Source organism: Melanerpes formicivorus, unplaced genomic scaffold, assembly GCF_026170545.1.
Source record: "Melanerpes formicivorus ecotype bairdi unplaced genomic scaffold, bMelFor1.0.p_v2 SCAF_67, whole genome shotgun sequence".
In the NCBI taxonomy this organism is placed as follows: Eukaryota; Metazoa; Chordata; class Aves; order Piciformes; family Picidae; genus Melanerpes; species Melanerpes formicivorus.
This window is the reverse complement of record NW_027142419.1, coordinates 3621670-3636918: the sequence shown is the minus strand read 5'-3', so window position 1 is coordinate 3636918 and position 15249 is coordinate 3621670. Positions and strand designations below refer to the sequence as shown.

Sequence of the window (15249 nt, the reverse complement as noted above, 5' to 3'; positions counted from 1 at the left end):
CCTTCAGCCTGAAGATTGTGTGTGAAGCTGGACACTCTAGGGGCTTCAGTGAGGTAGTCTCATAGAATGTGTCAGGTTGGCAGGGACCTCAGAGCTCACCGTCTCCAACCTCCCCTCCATGCCCAGGGACACCTCTCAACCAGACTCAGCTGCTCAAGGCCTCATCCAGCCTGGCCTTGCACACCCCCAGAGAGGAGGCAGCCAGAGTCTCACCAACCTCCTACTGAAGAAATCTTTCCTCAGCTCCAGTCTAACCCTGCTCTGCCTCAGCTTCAAACCATTCCCCCTTCTCCTGTCTCCAGACACCCTCAGGCAAAGTCCCTCTGCAGCCTTCCTACAGGCTCCCTTCAGGTACTGCAAAGCAGCTCTGAGGTCCCCCTAGAGTCTTCTTCTCTCCATGCTGAACACCCCCAGCTCCCTCAGCTGGCCCTCATAGCAGCCTCAGGCTCAGTGCAGTGGGGACAGGATTGGCTTTAGGGCCATAGACATGAGTGGTGAAACTTGGAAATCTGGAGTTCAAACCCCAAGCTAGCCTTGTGCTTCCAGCTGCTGTTCCTAGGGATACCCAGGTCCCTTCTCAGCTACTTTCTCAGGTGCTGTGAGTTGTGAAAGGCTGAAAAAATCAGTGTGGTGTCAGATAGTGCTTTAAGCAGGGCAGTCAGGTGGCAAGGAGATGGCTCTGGGCTCTGGAATCAGTTTTGAAATGCTGTCTCCCCAGTCTGGTCCAGTTTGTAGCAGGAATTTTTCAAGGACCTAAGCTACTGAAGCTCTGTTCATAGAAGCATATGACCCTTTTCCCATGTGCCCTCCCTCCTCACTTCCATTGGAAGCTTTTGAGATGGGGGCTGGCCTCTTTAGTGTGAAGGTTTTGTGGCAAAGCAGAGCTTCCCTCTTATTTGGAGAGCTCAGCTTGCTCCCCATGCAGCTCAATATTCAGGGGCAGGATTGTTTTTAGTAGTGGGAAGGAGTTTTTGCCAGAGGTGCTTTCTCCAGTGTTGTCCACTGCAGTTCTGAAGGTAAAACACCTACTGAAGGGAGGATACTGACCTCAGACAGCTGGCTGTGGGTAGGTTGTCAGGAAAAGACCTTTGAGATCACCAAGGCCAGCATGGCCTGAAGCACCACATCTGCAGCTTCCTGACCCACTCCAGGGATGGTGACTCCAACACCTCCTTGGGCAGCTTGTTCCAGCCCCTCACCACTCACTCACTAAAGAATGTTTTCCTCATGTCCAATCCAAACCTCCCCTGGCCCAGCTTCAAGCTGTTGCCTCTCATCCTGTTGCTGTCACCTGGGAGAAGAGCCCAACCCCAGCCTCACTCCAAGCTCCTTGCAGGGAGGTGTAGAGAGCAGTGAGGTCTCCTGTCAGCCTCAGGCTGAACAACCCCAGCTCCCTCAGCCACTCCTTGTGTGATGCCCTGCAAACCCCTCAGCAGCCTTGTTGCTCTTCTCTGGGCACCCTCCAGCCCCTCAATGTCTTCTGTCCTGTGGTGCCCGGAGCTGAGGCCAGGACTCAAGCTGTGGCCTCACCAGGGCTGAGTGCAGGGGCACCATTACTTCCTTACTCCTGCTGGCCACACTGGTTTAATCCAGGCCAGGATGCCATTGGCCTTCTTGGCCAGCTGGGCACACTGCTGGCTCATGTTCAGGTGTCCACCAGCACCCCCAGGTCCTTTCTAGCCACTCTGCCTCAGGCCTTGAAGCATCGCTTGGGGGTGTGCAGGACCTGAGCCTTGGTCTGGTGCAAGCTCAGGAAGCTGACCTCAGGTCCTTGTGCTCTGTCATGTTGTTACTAGGCAGGGGAGTTTTGGTAGTGTCAGCTTTTGATCTGTTCAGGGGTTCTGCCCTTCAGGGCAGGGCTGTGGTGCCAGTTGCTGCACAGAGGCAGAATCACCTGGCTTCTGGAGATGGAATCTCCTTTGCATTGGGAGTGAATCCAACAGTGATTCCTTTTGGCTAATTGGATTGATCAAGGTGGAGGACACCTTTGTGATGACAAGAGGGAGACTCCTGAATTCTCAGGTGTTCAGAAAGATGAACTCCAGAGCACTCAGGTCCTGTGAGGAGCAGGGCCTTCACCAGGTGTCTTTGTGAGGACCTGCTTGCTGTGTCAGAGCAAGCATGAAGGCTGCCATCTCTGTGGCACCGTGTGAAACCTCCTGGCAGCTGCAGGCAGGGGCAGGTGCAGTGGTGGCCATGCTGTGCCTTTGCTGCACACACCTGTGATGCCATAACTGAATGGGGAGATGCAGGGGGACCAGGATGTAGTCTAGCTTGACCTTAGCAAGGCTTTGGACACTGTCTCCCTTAACATCCTTGTGAGCAGGCTCAGGAGGTGTGGGACAGAAGAACAGACAGAGGTGGATTAGGAACTGGTTACAAAGCAGAGTCCAGTGGTCAGTGGTGCCAAGTCCAGCTGGAGAGCAGTGGAGTCCCCTGGGGATCAGTGCTGGGTCCAGTCCTATTCAACATCTTCATCAATGACATTGATGAGGGGAAAGACAGACAGACAGAGTGTGCGCAGCAAGTTTGCTGAGGATACCAAGCTAGGAGGCTTAGCTGAGACACCTGAAGGCTGTGAGGCCATTCAGAAACTTGGGCAGGCTGAGAGCTGGGCAGAGAGGAACCTGCTGAGGCTCAACAAGGATGAGTGCAGAGTCCTGCCCCTGGGCAGGAAGAACAAACTGCAGCAGTTGAGGCTGGAGGAGATCTGCTGGAGAGCAGCCCTGGGGAGAAGGACCTGGGAGTGCTGGGGGACAGCAAGCTCTGCATGGGACAGCAATGAGCCCTGGGGGCCAAGAGGCCAATGGAGTCCTGGGGGCATTCAGCAGAGAGTGGCAGCAGATCCAGGGAGATTCTCCTGCCCCTCTACTCAGTCCTGCTGAGACCTCATCTGGAATGTTGCATGCAGTTCTGGGCTGCCCAGGCCAGCAGGGACTGGGATCTGCTGGAGAGAGTCCAAGGGAGGCTCCAAGGATGCTGCAGGGCCTGCAGCACTGCCTGGGGAGGAGAGGCTGAGAGCCCTGGGGCTGTGCAGTCTGGAGAGGAGAAGGCTGAGAGGGATCTGATCAAGGTCTATAAATATCTGAGGGCTGGGGGTCAGGAAGGAAGGGACAGGGACAGGCTCTGCTCAGTTGCACTGTGATAGGACAAGGGCCAATGGATGGAAACTGCACCACAGGAGGTTCCAGCTCAACATGAGGAGGAATTTCTTCCCTGTGAGGATCAGAGAGCCCTGGAGCAGGCTGCCCAGAGAAGTTGTGGAGTCTCCTTCTCTGGAGCCTTTCCAGCCCTGTCTGGATGTGTTCCTGTGTGACCTGTGCTGCATTGTATGGTGCTGCTCTGGCAGGGGGGTGGACTGGAGGATCTCCAAAGGTCTGTTCCTGCCCCTAACATCCTCTGATCCTCTGCTCCTATGACCTCATGGAAACAGCTTTAGCATCCCTCTCAAACTGAACTACGGTCTTAACAGCATTGGAAGTCCAGTAGCTTCTGTTACCATGTCCAGCTGACTGTGGGACAAATCTGAGGTGCCCTGGCAAGGTGAGTAGCTGCTGTTCTGCATGGTGGCTTACTGACATCCCCTGAGATGTGCTTCTCTTCTTCCCAGGTGTTTGATAACTATGCGGTCACGGTGATGATTGGAGGAGAGCCTTACACCCTAGGCCTCTTTGATACTGCAGGTGAGACATCAAGTGCTTGTCATTTTAACTGCCCAAGGCTGCTGTGGAGCTGATCTGACCATGAAGGCATAACCCACACTTTGCTCTTTATGATTCTTCTGTCTTGACCTGTGGGGAGTTGCTAAATTGAGTTGGCTTCCAAAACCAAACCCCCTCAGAACCAAACAACTTCCTCCCCTCCTGCAACCTCTTTTTAAAACTGTTTTATTTTGTAACACTGGATAGCAGGTTTCAAACTTCCACCTCTAATCGACTTTGTAAGTGGAGGAGGTGGGGTTTGTGTCTTTTAGATGAAACTGAGGAGAAAATCGTGTTGAGTCAGCTGGATTGTGTGTGGGCTTTGTGTGGCAACCAGCCTGGGCTTTCACCAAGTGCCAGGGCAGAAAGACTTTCAGAGCATCTTAGGTGTGCAGGTGGCCTGTGTCTCTCAGGTGAAGTCGAGATGTGTGGAGGTTCCTAGGCCCTCTCACTGTGTTCTTTATAATGGAAGCTGCAAGCCCCTGTTATGGTTATTGGGCTGGTTTCTGTCTCCTGCTCAAACAGCTGCACCCATTGCTCTGCACGGGTGAAAATCTAGCAAGGGAGGGTAGAAACTGGTCCAACTGCTTGCCCATAATAGCACCAAAGTGGTGTGGCAGCATCTGGCATTGTAATCTGTCCTCCAGAAGAGTTCCTCCTGAGAACTTGGTTGATAAACTATTCACTAGAACTTCATCTGGCTGTTTCCAGCTGTGTTCGTCCAGAGAAGTGGTCAAGTGTCTTGCTTGGCTACTGAAATGATCTCCTGCTTCAAATGATGCTTTAGAGCCTCAGTTGCTTCACTTGTTCTCCCATATGTGATCTTCTGTGTTGGTTATTGCAGACTTCCCAGTTCATATGAACTGGATAAGGAATAGAGAAGAGAGGCTGCTTCCTGACACCCAGGTTGCTGCAGGGACCAGTACTTAGCTGGGTCTCAGCTATAGTATCCTGGTACCTGCACAGGTAGGAGCTGTACGAGGTCCTCCTCTGTTTTCCTGATGAGGTCAGGCCTCTGGACACTGGTGCAGGGGTAGCTGTGTGTATTCATGTCCTGCCTATCAACATGAGCCCATCTAGTGCTTCCCAGAGCTTACCAAGGGGTTGCATTTGGGAATAGAAGAGCTTTCTGTTCAGAGCTGGGGGGGTTGCTCTTTAAAGGTCACCTGCTTTTTGCTAAGTAGCAACCAGCACGAGTTACAGACCTCAGGTGGATAAAGCCCTGGTACTGTCAAATCAGGAGTGTTTGTTTTGAGGCATTTAGAACAAGGATTTCAGATTTGCTCACTACCCTGTACAGCAGCTCCTTCAGCACCAGGTTTGCTTTCTACAGTGCTGCTGAGTTGAGAGGAAGGGGAAGTTTGAGCTCAGGTTTGGTGGGGCAGTGCTAGTAGTGCCCTGCAGGGATTACCTGCTCTCTTTTGTACTCAAAGGGAAGAACTTTTATGAGCATGGCCCCCACTAGGACTTTGGTGTCTGTTTAGGGAATGCTGCTGGGGCACACTCTGACCTGGCACAGCAGCATTCTCCTCTTCCTGCTTGGAGGGCTTCTCTTAGTGTTCACAAGCACAGGTCAGAATGTTCTGTGGTCAGGACTGCCTTATTTTTTTCCCTCCTCTGACTGCAGGGTTTTTGCAGGGTAATGAACTTTGGTGGCATAATACTTTTAATGACTAGGTGCAGAAGGCCTCACCCCTAAGCAGTTCTTATCTATAACCAGATCCATCTTCTGCAGTTCCATGGTTACAGTGGAGGAAAGTGTTCTGCAGGCCAAGGGTGCTTGGGAGCCTGCTCCTTCCAGGCTTCCCAGCTCTCCTGGGGCTTTAAGCAGCTCATTGTTACTGAAGGAATTCTGTAGCTGAAAACTAAGCTCTGAGAACGTTTGGGTTTGGGGCATGCTGTTTGATTAAGTTAGGATTAATGACAATGATGCCATTGTGCTGGAATATGCCCCCCAACCACCTGTGAGGGGCGGGGTGGGACTGGCTGCTCCTAATGCTGCCTTCATTTTTCTCCCCTTCTAGGTCAGGAAGACTATGATAGATTACGACCCCTCAGCTATCCACAGACAGATGTATTTCTGGTCTGTTTTTCTGTGGTATCTCCTTCTTCATTTGAAAATGTGAAAGAAAAGGTCAGTCAAACCCTGCCTGAAAATGGCAGAGCTGCAGTGATGACAAACACAGGAGGAGTTACCTTGGGTGGTTAGTAACAAACACTCTGTCTTCTCTTTCTTTAGTGGGTACCTGAAATTACTCACCACTGTCCAAAGACTCCTTTCCTGCTTGTTGGGACCCAAATTGATCTAAGAGATGATCCCTCAACAATTGAGAAACTTGCCAAGAACAAGCAGAAGCCCATAACTCCAGAGACGGCCGAGAAGCTGGCCCGGGACCTGAAGGCTGTCAAATACGTGGAGTGCTCTGCGCTCACGCAGGTGAGGGCTGGCTCTGCCCCAGCTGGGAGGGCTCACTTCTTGTTTTGCTTTCCAGGTATGGGGAAAACCAGTGCAATATGGCTGTGAAAGGATACGAGCTGTGTTTCTGCTGGTGAGACAGTAGCCTTCTCTTTGTTGTTGCGAGGCACAAGGAGTTGGCAGCAGTAGCAGGACAGTGGGTGTGGTGTGAGGATCGGGCTTAGAGGGGCTGTGCTCTGTGGTGGCTTTTGCATGGGAGGAAAACAGCTATTGGAACCTAGAAGGTGTGTGATGAACTTTTTCTGGGTTAGGACACAGTGCAACTCATTGCTGAAGCAACCAGGCAAAGAAAAAACTTCTCCAGAAGTCAGTTCTGGTACTTCCAGGACTCGAAGCCTGCAGAGCAGAGAGCTTCTTGCTGTGCAGACAATGGTGAGCTGCATCCTGCAGCTGTCTTAAGGTGGAAGTTGTGTTGAAAGAGGATAACCATGAAGTAGTTCTTAAGACATAGATGTAGTGATGGTTGTGAGAACTAATTAGTGAACATAATTCTAAAGCCATCTAAAATAGCTGAGTGGAGGCCAGGAAGTTTGATTATGCTTTCCCTTCAAGTTATGTATATTAAGGTGGGGTGGATGGGAGGCATCATCTGGGTAGCTGGCAGCTTGCCTTGGCTTTGAATGACCTGAGAGCTTTAATCTTGTGTGCCTGCTCCTGCAACACTGACTGTGACTGTGTGAGACTGCAGCTTTTTAATGATTTCCTTAATGCTGCTCTATAAAAAGTTGTCCCTCCCTGATGTGGATGGAAGGAGGAGTGCAGGGTGGTGGAGCCCTCTCTTTAGTTCTGTTGTGCATTTATCTCTTCAACACAAAGCTTTATTGCTGAGCTGCCTGAAGCTGCTTATTTGGCACCTTTTGCCCAGACTGCATGTTGATTCTTCCAGTTGGGATCCTGAGCCATTTTTGTAACAAAGCTTTGCCTGAGTATTGGTGAGAAGGAAGAGCCAGGACTCTGGCACTGGAGGTGTTGTTTTAAGGCATACTGCACTTCATCCTAGGAGTCCTGGATCAAGCCCTGGCTGTGCTTCCCTGCTGCCCACATGCAAGCTGAGGGTTATTTCTGCTTGAGCTGTTAGATCTGTTCAGTTCCAGAATGTCATTGCAGATGGTGTCTGGCAGATCATAGAATCATAGAATTGTTAGGGTTGGAAGGGACCTCAAGGATCATCTAGTTCCAACCCCCCTGCTGTGGGCAGGGACACCTCATGCTAGATCAGGTTGCTCAGAGCCACATCCAGCCTGGCCTTCAAAACCTCCAGGGATGAGGCTTCCACCACCTCTCTGGGCAATCTGTGCCAGGCTCTCACCACCCTCATGGGGAACAACTTCTTCCTAACATCCAGTCTGAATCTACCCACTTCTAGTTTTGTTCCATTCTCCCCAGTCCTATCACTCCCTGACACCCTCAAAACTCCCTCCCCAGCTTTCTTGTAGCCCCTTTCAGATCCTGGAAGGGCACAATTAGGTCTCTGCAGAGCCTTCTCTTCTCCAGCCTGAACAAGCCCAGCTCTCTCAGTCTGTGCTCACAGCAGAGCAGCTCCAGCCCTCTGCTCATCCTCCTGGCCCTTCTCTGGACACCTTCCAGCACCTTCAGAGCCTTCCTGTATTCAGATCCTGAATGCCGCTGCTAACTAGGCTGCAGAAGCTGCTGGTTGGATCAATATGTACTAACACCTTTTGTCCTTTACTTGCTCACCCAGACCCTTTCATCTGTAGCCTTGTTTAGTCTGCTCAGATTGCATGGAAGCCTTGCAGCTAGCCAAGGGCTGATGTGATTACAAATCCCAGTGTTTATCCACTCTCTTTATTGAACAGACTAAACTGTATCTGTTGCAGAGAACCCTTGGAAGCTCAGCCTGTCAGAGTGCCAGTGCTTGTGTGCCCATTGATGGTGTTAGGAACCAAGAGTAAGGAGGCAGGAGGGTTCAGAAGCCTCCTTAGAAGACTACTTGGTGTGCATCTAGCTCTGTTCATATTCTTCCAGTTGTTGCCTCCCTTCAGAAGCATCTCTCTGCTCAGTCTATTAGCAATGGCTGTCAAACAGAAACGTGGATGATCTGTGAGCTGGCAGCTCACTAAGCACAGAAGTCAGCTGGCTTTCTTAGCCACAAGGGATGTTTTCTAACCTGCAGTTGGTTTCAGTTGAAATGAGACTCAGCTGAGTAGTTCAACCTCTCTTTACCCTGACTTCCATGTACACACTTCCCCTCTGCAAGCTAGGATGAGGTTTTTTTTCCCTTCCCAACTAATTTACAAGTGACTTTGCTACCCCAGTAGCAAGTAAGCAGTATGTCACAGAGCCAGCACGTGTTCCTGGGGGGAAGCAATTGCTTGTCTGTCTCTGTGGAAGAGTTGATGTTGCTGGGTGAGCCAGAAGTGGCTGAGTTTGTCTGTGAAAACAGAATAGCTTTTCCTCCCTGAGCCTGGGTGATTGCAGTGCTGGGGGTCTCCCTTTCCCTCTGGTTGTGGAATCTCTCTTTGTGCCCAGAGCAGTGCCCAACAGCATTGTCCCAAGTAGGAGGCATTTTGCCGTTGGGGAAGGGTGATTGGCAGAGAGATTACAGGTGAGTGATTGCCTCTGTTACACTCAGGAGTCAGCTTTCTGAGTGGGCTTTCTGGAATTCAATGCTAGCACCTAACATAAGAGAGACCTTTGGATTCATTTCCTTTTTTGCCCCCTGATGGAGGGCTGGCAGTGTTACACTGTCAGGTTTCCAGTGTCTCACTCTGGCTGTGAGTGAGGGGAGTGACAGGAGCTCAGCCACTTCCTCAGAGCAGCCTAGGAGCCTTGCTGCTTTGACTGGAGGATGGAGGTCTGTGTGCCAATGCTGTCACACATGTCCCTTCCTGTGGTTACTCTCCCATCACCAGTCCCATCTTTACAACAGTTTTGTCTCTGCCCTGTGGGGTTTTTCCTCCTCTTCCCTTATCCTTACTCTTTGTTTGGTCCTCCAAAACAAACCCTAAAGTTTCTTTTCTAGGCAAACTGATTTCTCTTGTGCACTAGGAAAACAAGAGAGGAGTTCCTGAGTAGGAGCAATCAGGAAGCATGTTTCCTTGGCTCTTGTCATGCCTGGGTTCTTACTCTTAACACCACCTACCTGAGTTTATACTGCAGCCTTATTCTTGTAGAGAAGGACAATGCAGTTAGTGCTTAGCCTTCACATGCCACATGGAGAGAGGCTTTGAGGCACCCTCAGCAAGTCTGCCCAGATATTAAGCTGTGTGGTGCACTGGGCTCATGGGAGGAGAGGGATAGCAACCAGAAGGATCTTGATAGGCTTGAGAAGGGTGCCAGTGCCAACGGCATGAGGTTGAACCAGTCAAAGTGCAAGGTCCTACAGCTGGATCAGGCCAATCCCAGGCACAATCCGAGCTGGGTGCAGAGTGGGTTGAGAGCAGCCCTGAAGACAGAGACTTGAGGGTCTTGGTTGCTGAGCAGCTCCCCAGGAGCCAGCAGTGCCCTCATGCAGCCCAGCAGGCAGCTGTGTGCTGGGCTGCAGCCAGAGCAGCGTGGGCAGCAGGGCAAGAGAGGGGATCTTGTCCCTTGACTCTGCTCTGCTGAGACCCCACCTCCAATCCTGCCTCCAGCTCTGGTGTCCCCAACAGAAGGAGGACACAAAGCTGCTGGAGAGAGTCCAGAGAAGGCCACAAAGATGATCCCAGGGCTGGAGCAGCTCTGCTGTGAGCACAGGCTGAGGGAGCTGGTGGTCTTCAGCATGGAGAAGAGAAGACTCCAGGGGGATCTCAGAGCTGCTTCCCAGTACCTGAAGGGATCCTGCAGGAAGGCTGCAGAGGGATTTTGCCTGAGGGTGTCTGGAGGCAGGACAAGCGGGAATGGTTTGAAGCTGAGGGATCTGGATCTGAGGAAGAAGTTCTTCAGTGGGAGGGTGGTGAGACTCTGGCACAGGCTGCCCAGGGAGGCTGTGGCTGCCTCCTCTCTGGGGGTGTTCAGGGTCAGGTTGGATGAGGCCTTGAGCAGCTGAGTCTAGTTGGGAGGTGTCCCTGCCCCTGGTGGGGAGGCTGCAGCAGATGATCTCTGAAGTCCCTTCCAACCTGAACCATTCTGTGATTCACATGGGCATTACTTCTCTGAAGTCTCCAGCTGTTTTGTCAGCATGGGTTGCAACTAGTTTACCAAAAACCCAAAGCAACTATGGGAACTCCCCAGGCAGCCTCCCTGGGCAGGGGGCACAGAGTGGTTGGACATGGGCCTTGCCTTCTGTTCTTTCAAGTGCATTCTTGAAATTCATGATGGATTTAAATGCTTCCAGATGGCACTGCCTTAGAGAGCTCCCATGTATGTGCTGGAGATCTCCCATGTATGTGCTGTGGTAAAACAAGGTTAAAGGCCTTCTGAAAGGGATCTCTGCAGTGCAAGCTGTGAGGGAGAGTCCGGCGACACCGCAGCGATGTCAAAGCTGAGTCGTGACAGTCTGCAGCTGTTTGCAGCAAGGGCTGCAGGCTTTGCTGCTTGTCTGTGGCTGGGGGAAAGCAGTTCCTGTGCATTTAGGAAGGTTGCACTCCTGACAGTAGATTTAGGCGAGTCCAGTTGGCATGACCCAAGCCAGGTTTCACCGCTGGTGCTGTGGCCCTGGCAGGGCTGTGGCAGCGGTAAGGCTGCGGCCTGCCCCATGTGCTTGTGGCAAACCCACCGCATGCTTCGTGCTGCACCGATCCCAGCAGGCTCCTGGCAGCCCTGTGACTGCTGCTGCGGTGTTGGATCTTGGCTGTTTCAGTCCCAGCACTGTTTCTGTCTCGCCCTGGCTCGAGTGGTTTAATTGCTTTGGTGACTAAGCTGAATAACTGAGAGGCACTGAGAGCTGCTGTGCTGGTAAGGTACTGCATCGCTTCAGAGAGACTGAGAGCCAGTGGCTGAAGATGATGGTGGCTTACCAGAGAGGTACTGCTTCAGTCCCAGATCATGTTGTCCAGCCATCTGGAGATCCTCAGTTATTCAGGAGCTGAATTCACAAAGCAGAGGGGTGGTTGGAGGCATTGCTGCACAGGTGGTTGGGAGCAGTAAGTCTGTGTGTCCAAGGGGCTTGCTTAGCCACCAGGAATGATTACCACCGGTTTGCCTGACCTCTTGGCTGGCCGTGGCTGCTGGGACAAGCTGCTCTCCACTGTGTTGATTGCCCTGTAAAGTCCCCGGGTCTGTCTTCAGCAGTTAAGTGGAAACCACCCTCTCTTGTGCAGCCCCTCTCACCCCTGTGTTCTTGTCACTTGTTGCTGGCTTTGCCTCTGCCTTTCTGGGGGTTCATTTGGTCTAACCTGCTCCCTCACTGCCTCTTCCATTGACTTCTGGGTCAGCTAAACGAGATTTCCTCCTGGGATCTACTTTGGTTTTTTGCAAAGTAAATCTGGTTACTGCCTCTGTGAATTCAGCCTGGTCTGTCCTCAATGCTCTTTTTATCTGCTTGTTTTTCTCTAATCCTCTAACCTGGCTGCTGTTTTCTCTCCTCCCCTCTGTCTTGTAGAGAGGTCTGAAGAATGTGTTTGATGAGGCTATCCTAGCTGCCCTCGAGCCTCCGGAAACTCAGCCCAAAAGGAAGTGCTGTATATTCTAAACTTTCTCCTTTCCCTCTTGCTGCTGCTTCCTCTGTCCCACTACTGTAGAAACCTGGTTAAAAAAAAAATGAGTCAAACCACCTTGGTTGAAAGCTGTTGTGCCTGCTTACCACCTTAGAGCAACCTCGGTCTTAGCTCTTGGACTGAAATCAATTCCTAAGCTCTTAGTGAAACGTTGTGACTGTGGAACACGAACTGGACTCGCTTAACTCTCTGCTGCTTGGGTTGCCAGATGTGGGTAGCTTTATAATTCAGGCTGCTGGGGGAGAAGGATCTGGTTCCATCCTAATTTAAAGAAAGATCAAAAGAATAAGTTGTGATGTTTGATCTTCCCGAATCCAACTGGAAGAACCCCTCCTGTGTTTTCTCAGTTTCTGCTTGTGACTCTTGTTAACTGTATTTGCATGACAAAAGTACATGGACTGGTGATCTGCAAGTGATGCTGTAACGTGAAAGGTTCTCTGGTTCTCCTTTGTGCAGTGAGATGTGTTTCTGTTGCCGTTGCTTTGGCTGTCTGTGCTGTAGTGGCTATTTGTCAGTCCCTGGGGGGAAGGAAATCTCAATGTACTTGCTACTGCTTTCTGAACTGTTAAAACTTGCTCTCTCTAACGTGGTAGACCTCTCCATTTCAATACTAGATTCTTAAAGCCTGTTCTGTAAGATGTAAAGCTGCTTCTTCCTATCATGCTCTGATTTTTATTGTTTTAAGGTGAAACCATCGATTGTAGCTTGTCTTTCAATTTGGAAATTAAAAATTGCAGTTGTTTGTATAAGTGACTGATGAAGCTTTCTTCTGTTCTGCTCTTCCTGGCTTCAGTTTCACACCTAATGCAATGTACCGGCCCTGCTTTGTACTCTCCCATCCTGACCTCTCTGATAACCATGCTCAGCTTCTGGGCTCCACCTGGCTGCTTCTCGCTGCGGGCCGGAGCGCTAGCGGAGCCATTGACCCTTGCATGCTTGCCTTGTCTCTCCCCTCCTGGACAGAAGGGGTGTGCTCCAGATCCAGCTCCTCATTGGAATGCAGCCCTTTCTGCTTTGTCATTAGCATGTGAAACCTGTTAGCAGCCAACTAATCGCAAAGATTGCCTTAAGGAGATGACTGACTTGCGTGTGGCTTCTTGTAAAGTGGCCTGGTCTGGTCTGCAGGAGTCATGGACCTGGTCAGAAAACGCTCGGCGCAGCTTGGGCAGAGCCTGGCTGAGCAGAGCAGGCTCTGGCTCAGCTCATCAGTAGAGGGATTTGGGTTTGTTTCTGTGAAAACTTAAAAATGAGCCTGCCCCTTTCTCTCTTTGCCCCTTTTCAGAAAGGCCTAAAGAATGTATTTGACGAAGCGATATTGGCTGCCCTGGAGCCCCCGGAGCCGAAGAAGACTCGCAGGTGTGTGCTGCTATGAACGTCCCTCCACAGCCCCTTCTGCAAAGCTGGTGTTCAATGTCCTACTAAAAGCAATGTTTAAATCAAACTAAAGATGCAGATCTGAAAATTTGTTTTTGCAATAATGCCCTGCCCTGCACTCCCAGCTGCCCCCCCGTGTGAGGTGAGAATGTTAGTGCTCCCGCCCCTCCCCCGGTCAGCTAGGTAATTCGGAGTAATTCGGTATGACCAGAAGACACTGATCAGTACTAGGGGGTTCTTTTGTTTACTGTTTCTATTTTTTTTGTTTGTTTGTTTTGTTTTGTTGGTGTTCAAAATCCAGGCATGCTTCTGATGACCTTTTCTGTAACAGACTAATTCTAGGCTGTCTCACTGAGAGCCTTGTCCCTCCTGCTAATCTGGCAAGACTTGGTTCTGGTTTCGCAAACTCACAGGGCTGTGCTGCAGCCAGCCAGCAGCCTGGGTATGAGCAGACTTCAGTACTAAAGATGAATACAGGAAAGTAAAATGTCCCAAGCTGGTGCTCCTCCAAGGAGGGGTGTAGAAAATCCATCTGCATCTCCTCTGAAGTTGCCTTGTATCTCTTCCCCTGGCTATCCCTGTGCAGGTTATGAATTTCTACACCATCCTCTAAGTTATGAAGCCTTAGGAACAGGAGAGTCCTTGTCTCTGGATGCACCATCAGACTTGAAACTAGCCTGCCAGTCTCTTCCTTAACCTTTGACATGATAAGCTTTTGTCATGTGATTAAGAAATAACTGCACCTTTTTAAGCTTGCCCAACTGATTCAGTTGGCTTTTAACAAGTCCACCTTCTGCCAGTCCTTAACGATTGGAGAAGCTCTCAGCATGCCCAGCCAGCAGAGCGCTGTGTGAACGCTCTGAAGCCACCTGCTGGCTGAGGGTTTTGGAGCTGGCCCCTGTTGGTGCACCTTTGAATGGCTTTGGCATGCTTCAGGAAGGGGTGGAAAGGTAAACCTGTGCCAGCAGGAAGGAACTGCAGGGAGTGGTTTCTAGTGTTAGTGTGGCACCACGTAGGGACCAGAGAAGGGAATCCCTTGTTTGGCCTCTTGCTCCTATGTAACCTTGAAGCTGTAAGAGGGGCTCCAGCCCGCTGAGGCTCACGTGCAGGCTCTCTCTGCAGACTCTCTGCAGTGTCCTGGGGATTTTACCCAAGAGAGATTTTTGGCTTCCAAATTAAAAAGTATTTTAAGACTTAGGGAATCTTCTCCATCTTCCAAAATTCCAACTTCTTGTAGACTCATTAGTGTTAAACTGATGCTTTTTTGTGTCTAAGTTCTTTGTATATGCATTCTTTTCAGATGTATTAAACATAAAGTATCTTCACAAGCCTGCCTGAGGGTAGTTATTTCCCTTGTCTTTCTCTTGAGCCTGAAGGAGTTGTCAATATGGCTTTTATTCCTCTCCTCCTTGCAAGTCAGTTTGTGTCTTTCCTTAAGCCTAGAATGGCTCAGGGTGGAAGGGATCTCAGAGATCATTTACTCCAATCTCCCTGACATGGGTAGGGCCTCTCAGCTAGACTTGGCTGTTCAAGGTCTCATCCAATCTGGCCTTGAACACCTCCAGAGGGGAGACAGCCACAGCCCCCCTGGGCAGCCTATTCCAGAGTTCACCACCCTCCCACTGAAGACCTTTTTCCTCAGCTCTGTCCTACCCCTGCTCTCCCTCAGCCTCAAACCATTTCCCCTTGGCCTGTCTCTGGACACTCTCATGCAAAGTCCCTCTGCAGCCTTCCTGTAGGATCCCTTCAGGTATGAATCCTGTCAGCTCATCCTTCCCTCATGTCTGCTGGTGGCCTCAGTTCTGTCAAGACTGCTCTGGTCTTTGATGTCTTTACTCTCATATCCAGCTCAAGAGAGGGCCTGGTGGTCCTGGACAAAAAGACTGCTCAGTGTTGTGCACGTTCCCAAAGCCTGACAGTTGGCTGTGGCAGCTGATTGGCTCTTGGAGCTGGTTTGCTCCCTGTTCAGGGGCAGATAGCAAAAGCCCTTTAGGGACAAATGACATCATACCTGTATCCCTCCCACAAACACAGGGAATTTATGACACCTTGTTAATTTTTCAGAGAGATGGTGGAAGTCTGCTGCTGTGGTGCATAGCTT

At 50.8% G+C, this 15249-nt stretch overlaps 1 protein-coding gene across 3 annotated transcripts in view; it reads left to right on the top strand.

The window, feature by feature from the left end:
- CDC42 (cell division cycle 42) overlaps positions 1–14476 on the top strand; it is a 35620-nt gene extending 21144 nt beyond the window's left edge. For 2 of the 3 annotated variants that reach the window (XM_068162826.1, XM_068162825.1), the window contains exons 3-6: positions 3611–3683; positions 5726–5835; positions 5941–6138; positions 13057–14476. In XM_068162826.1, the coding sequence (XP_068018927.1) occupies positions 3611–3683; positions 5726–5835; positions 5941–6138; positions 13057–13146 (471 nt within the window). In that variant the 3' untranslated portion in view covers positions 13147–14476. Of the gene's footprint in view, positions 1–3610; positions 3684–5725; positions 5836–5940; positions 6139–11659; positions 13021–13056 lie in introns of those variants that run through there. The other variant, XM_068162827.1, reaches the window with a different exon arrangement.
- The last annotated feature ends 773 nt before the right edge of the window (positions 14477–15249 follow it).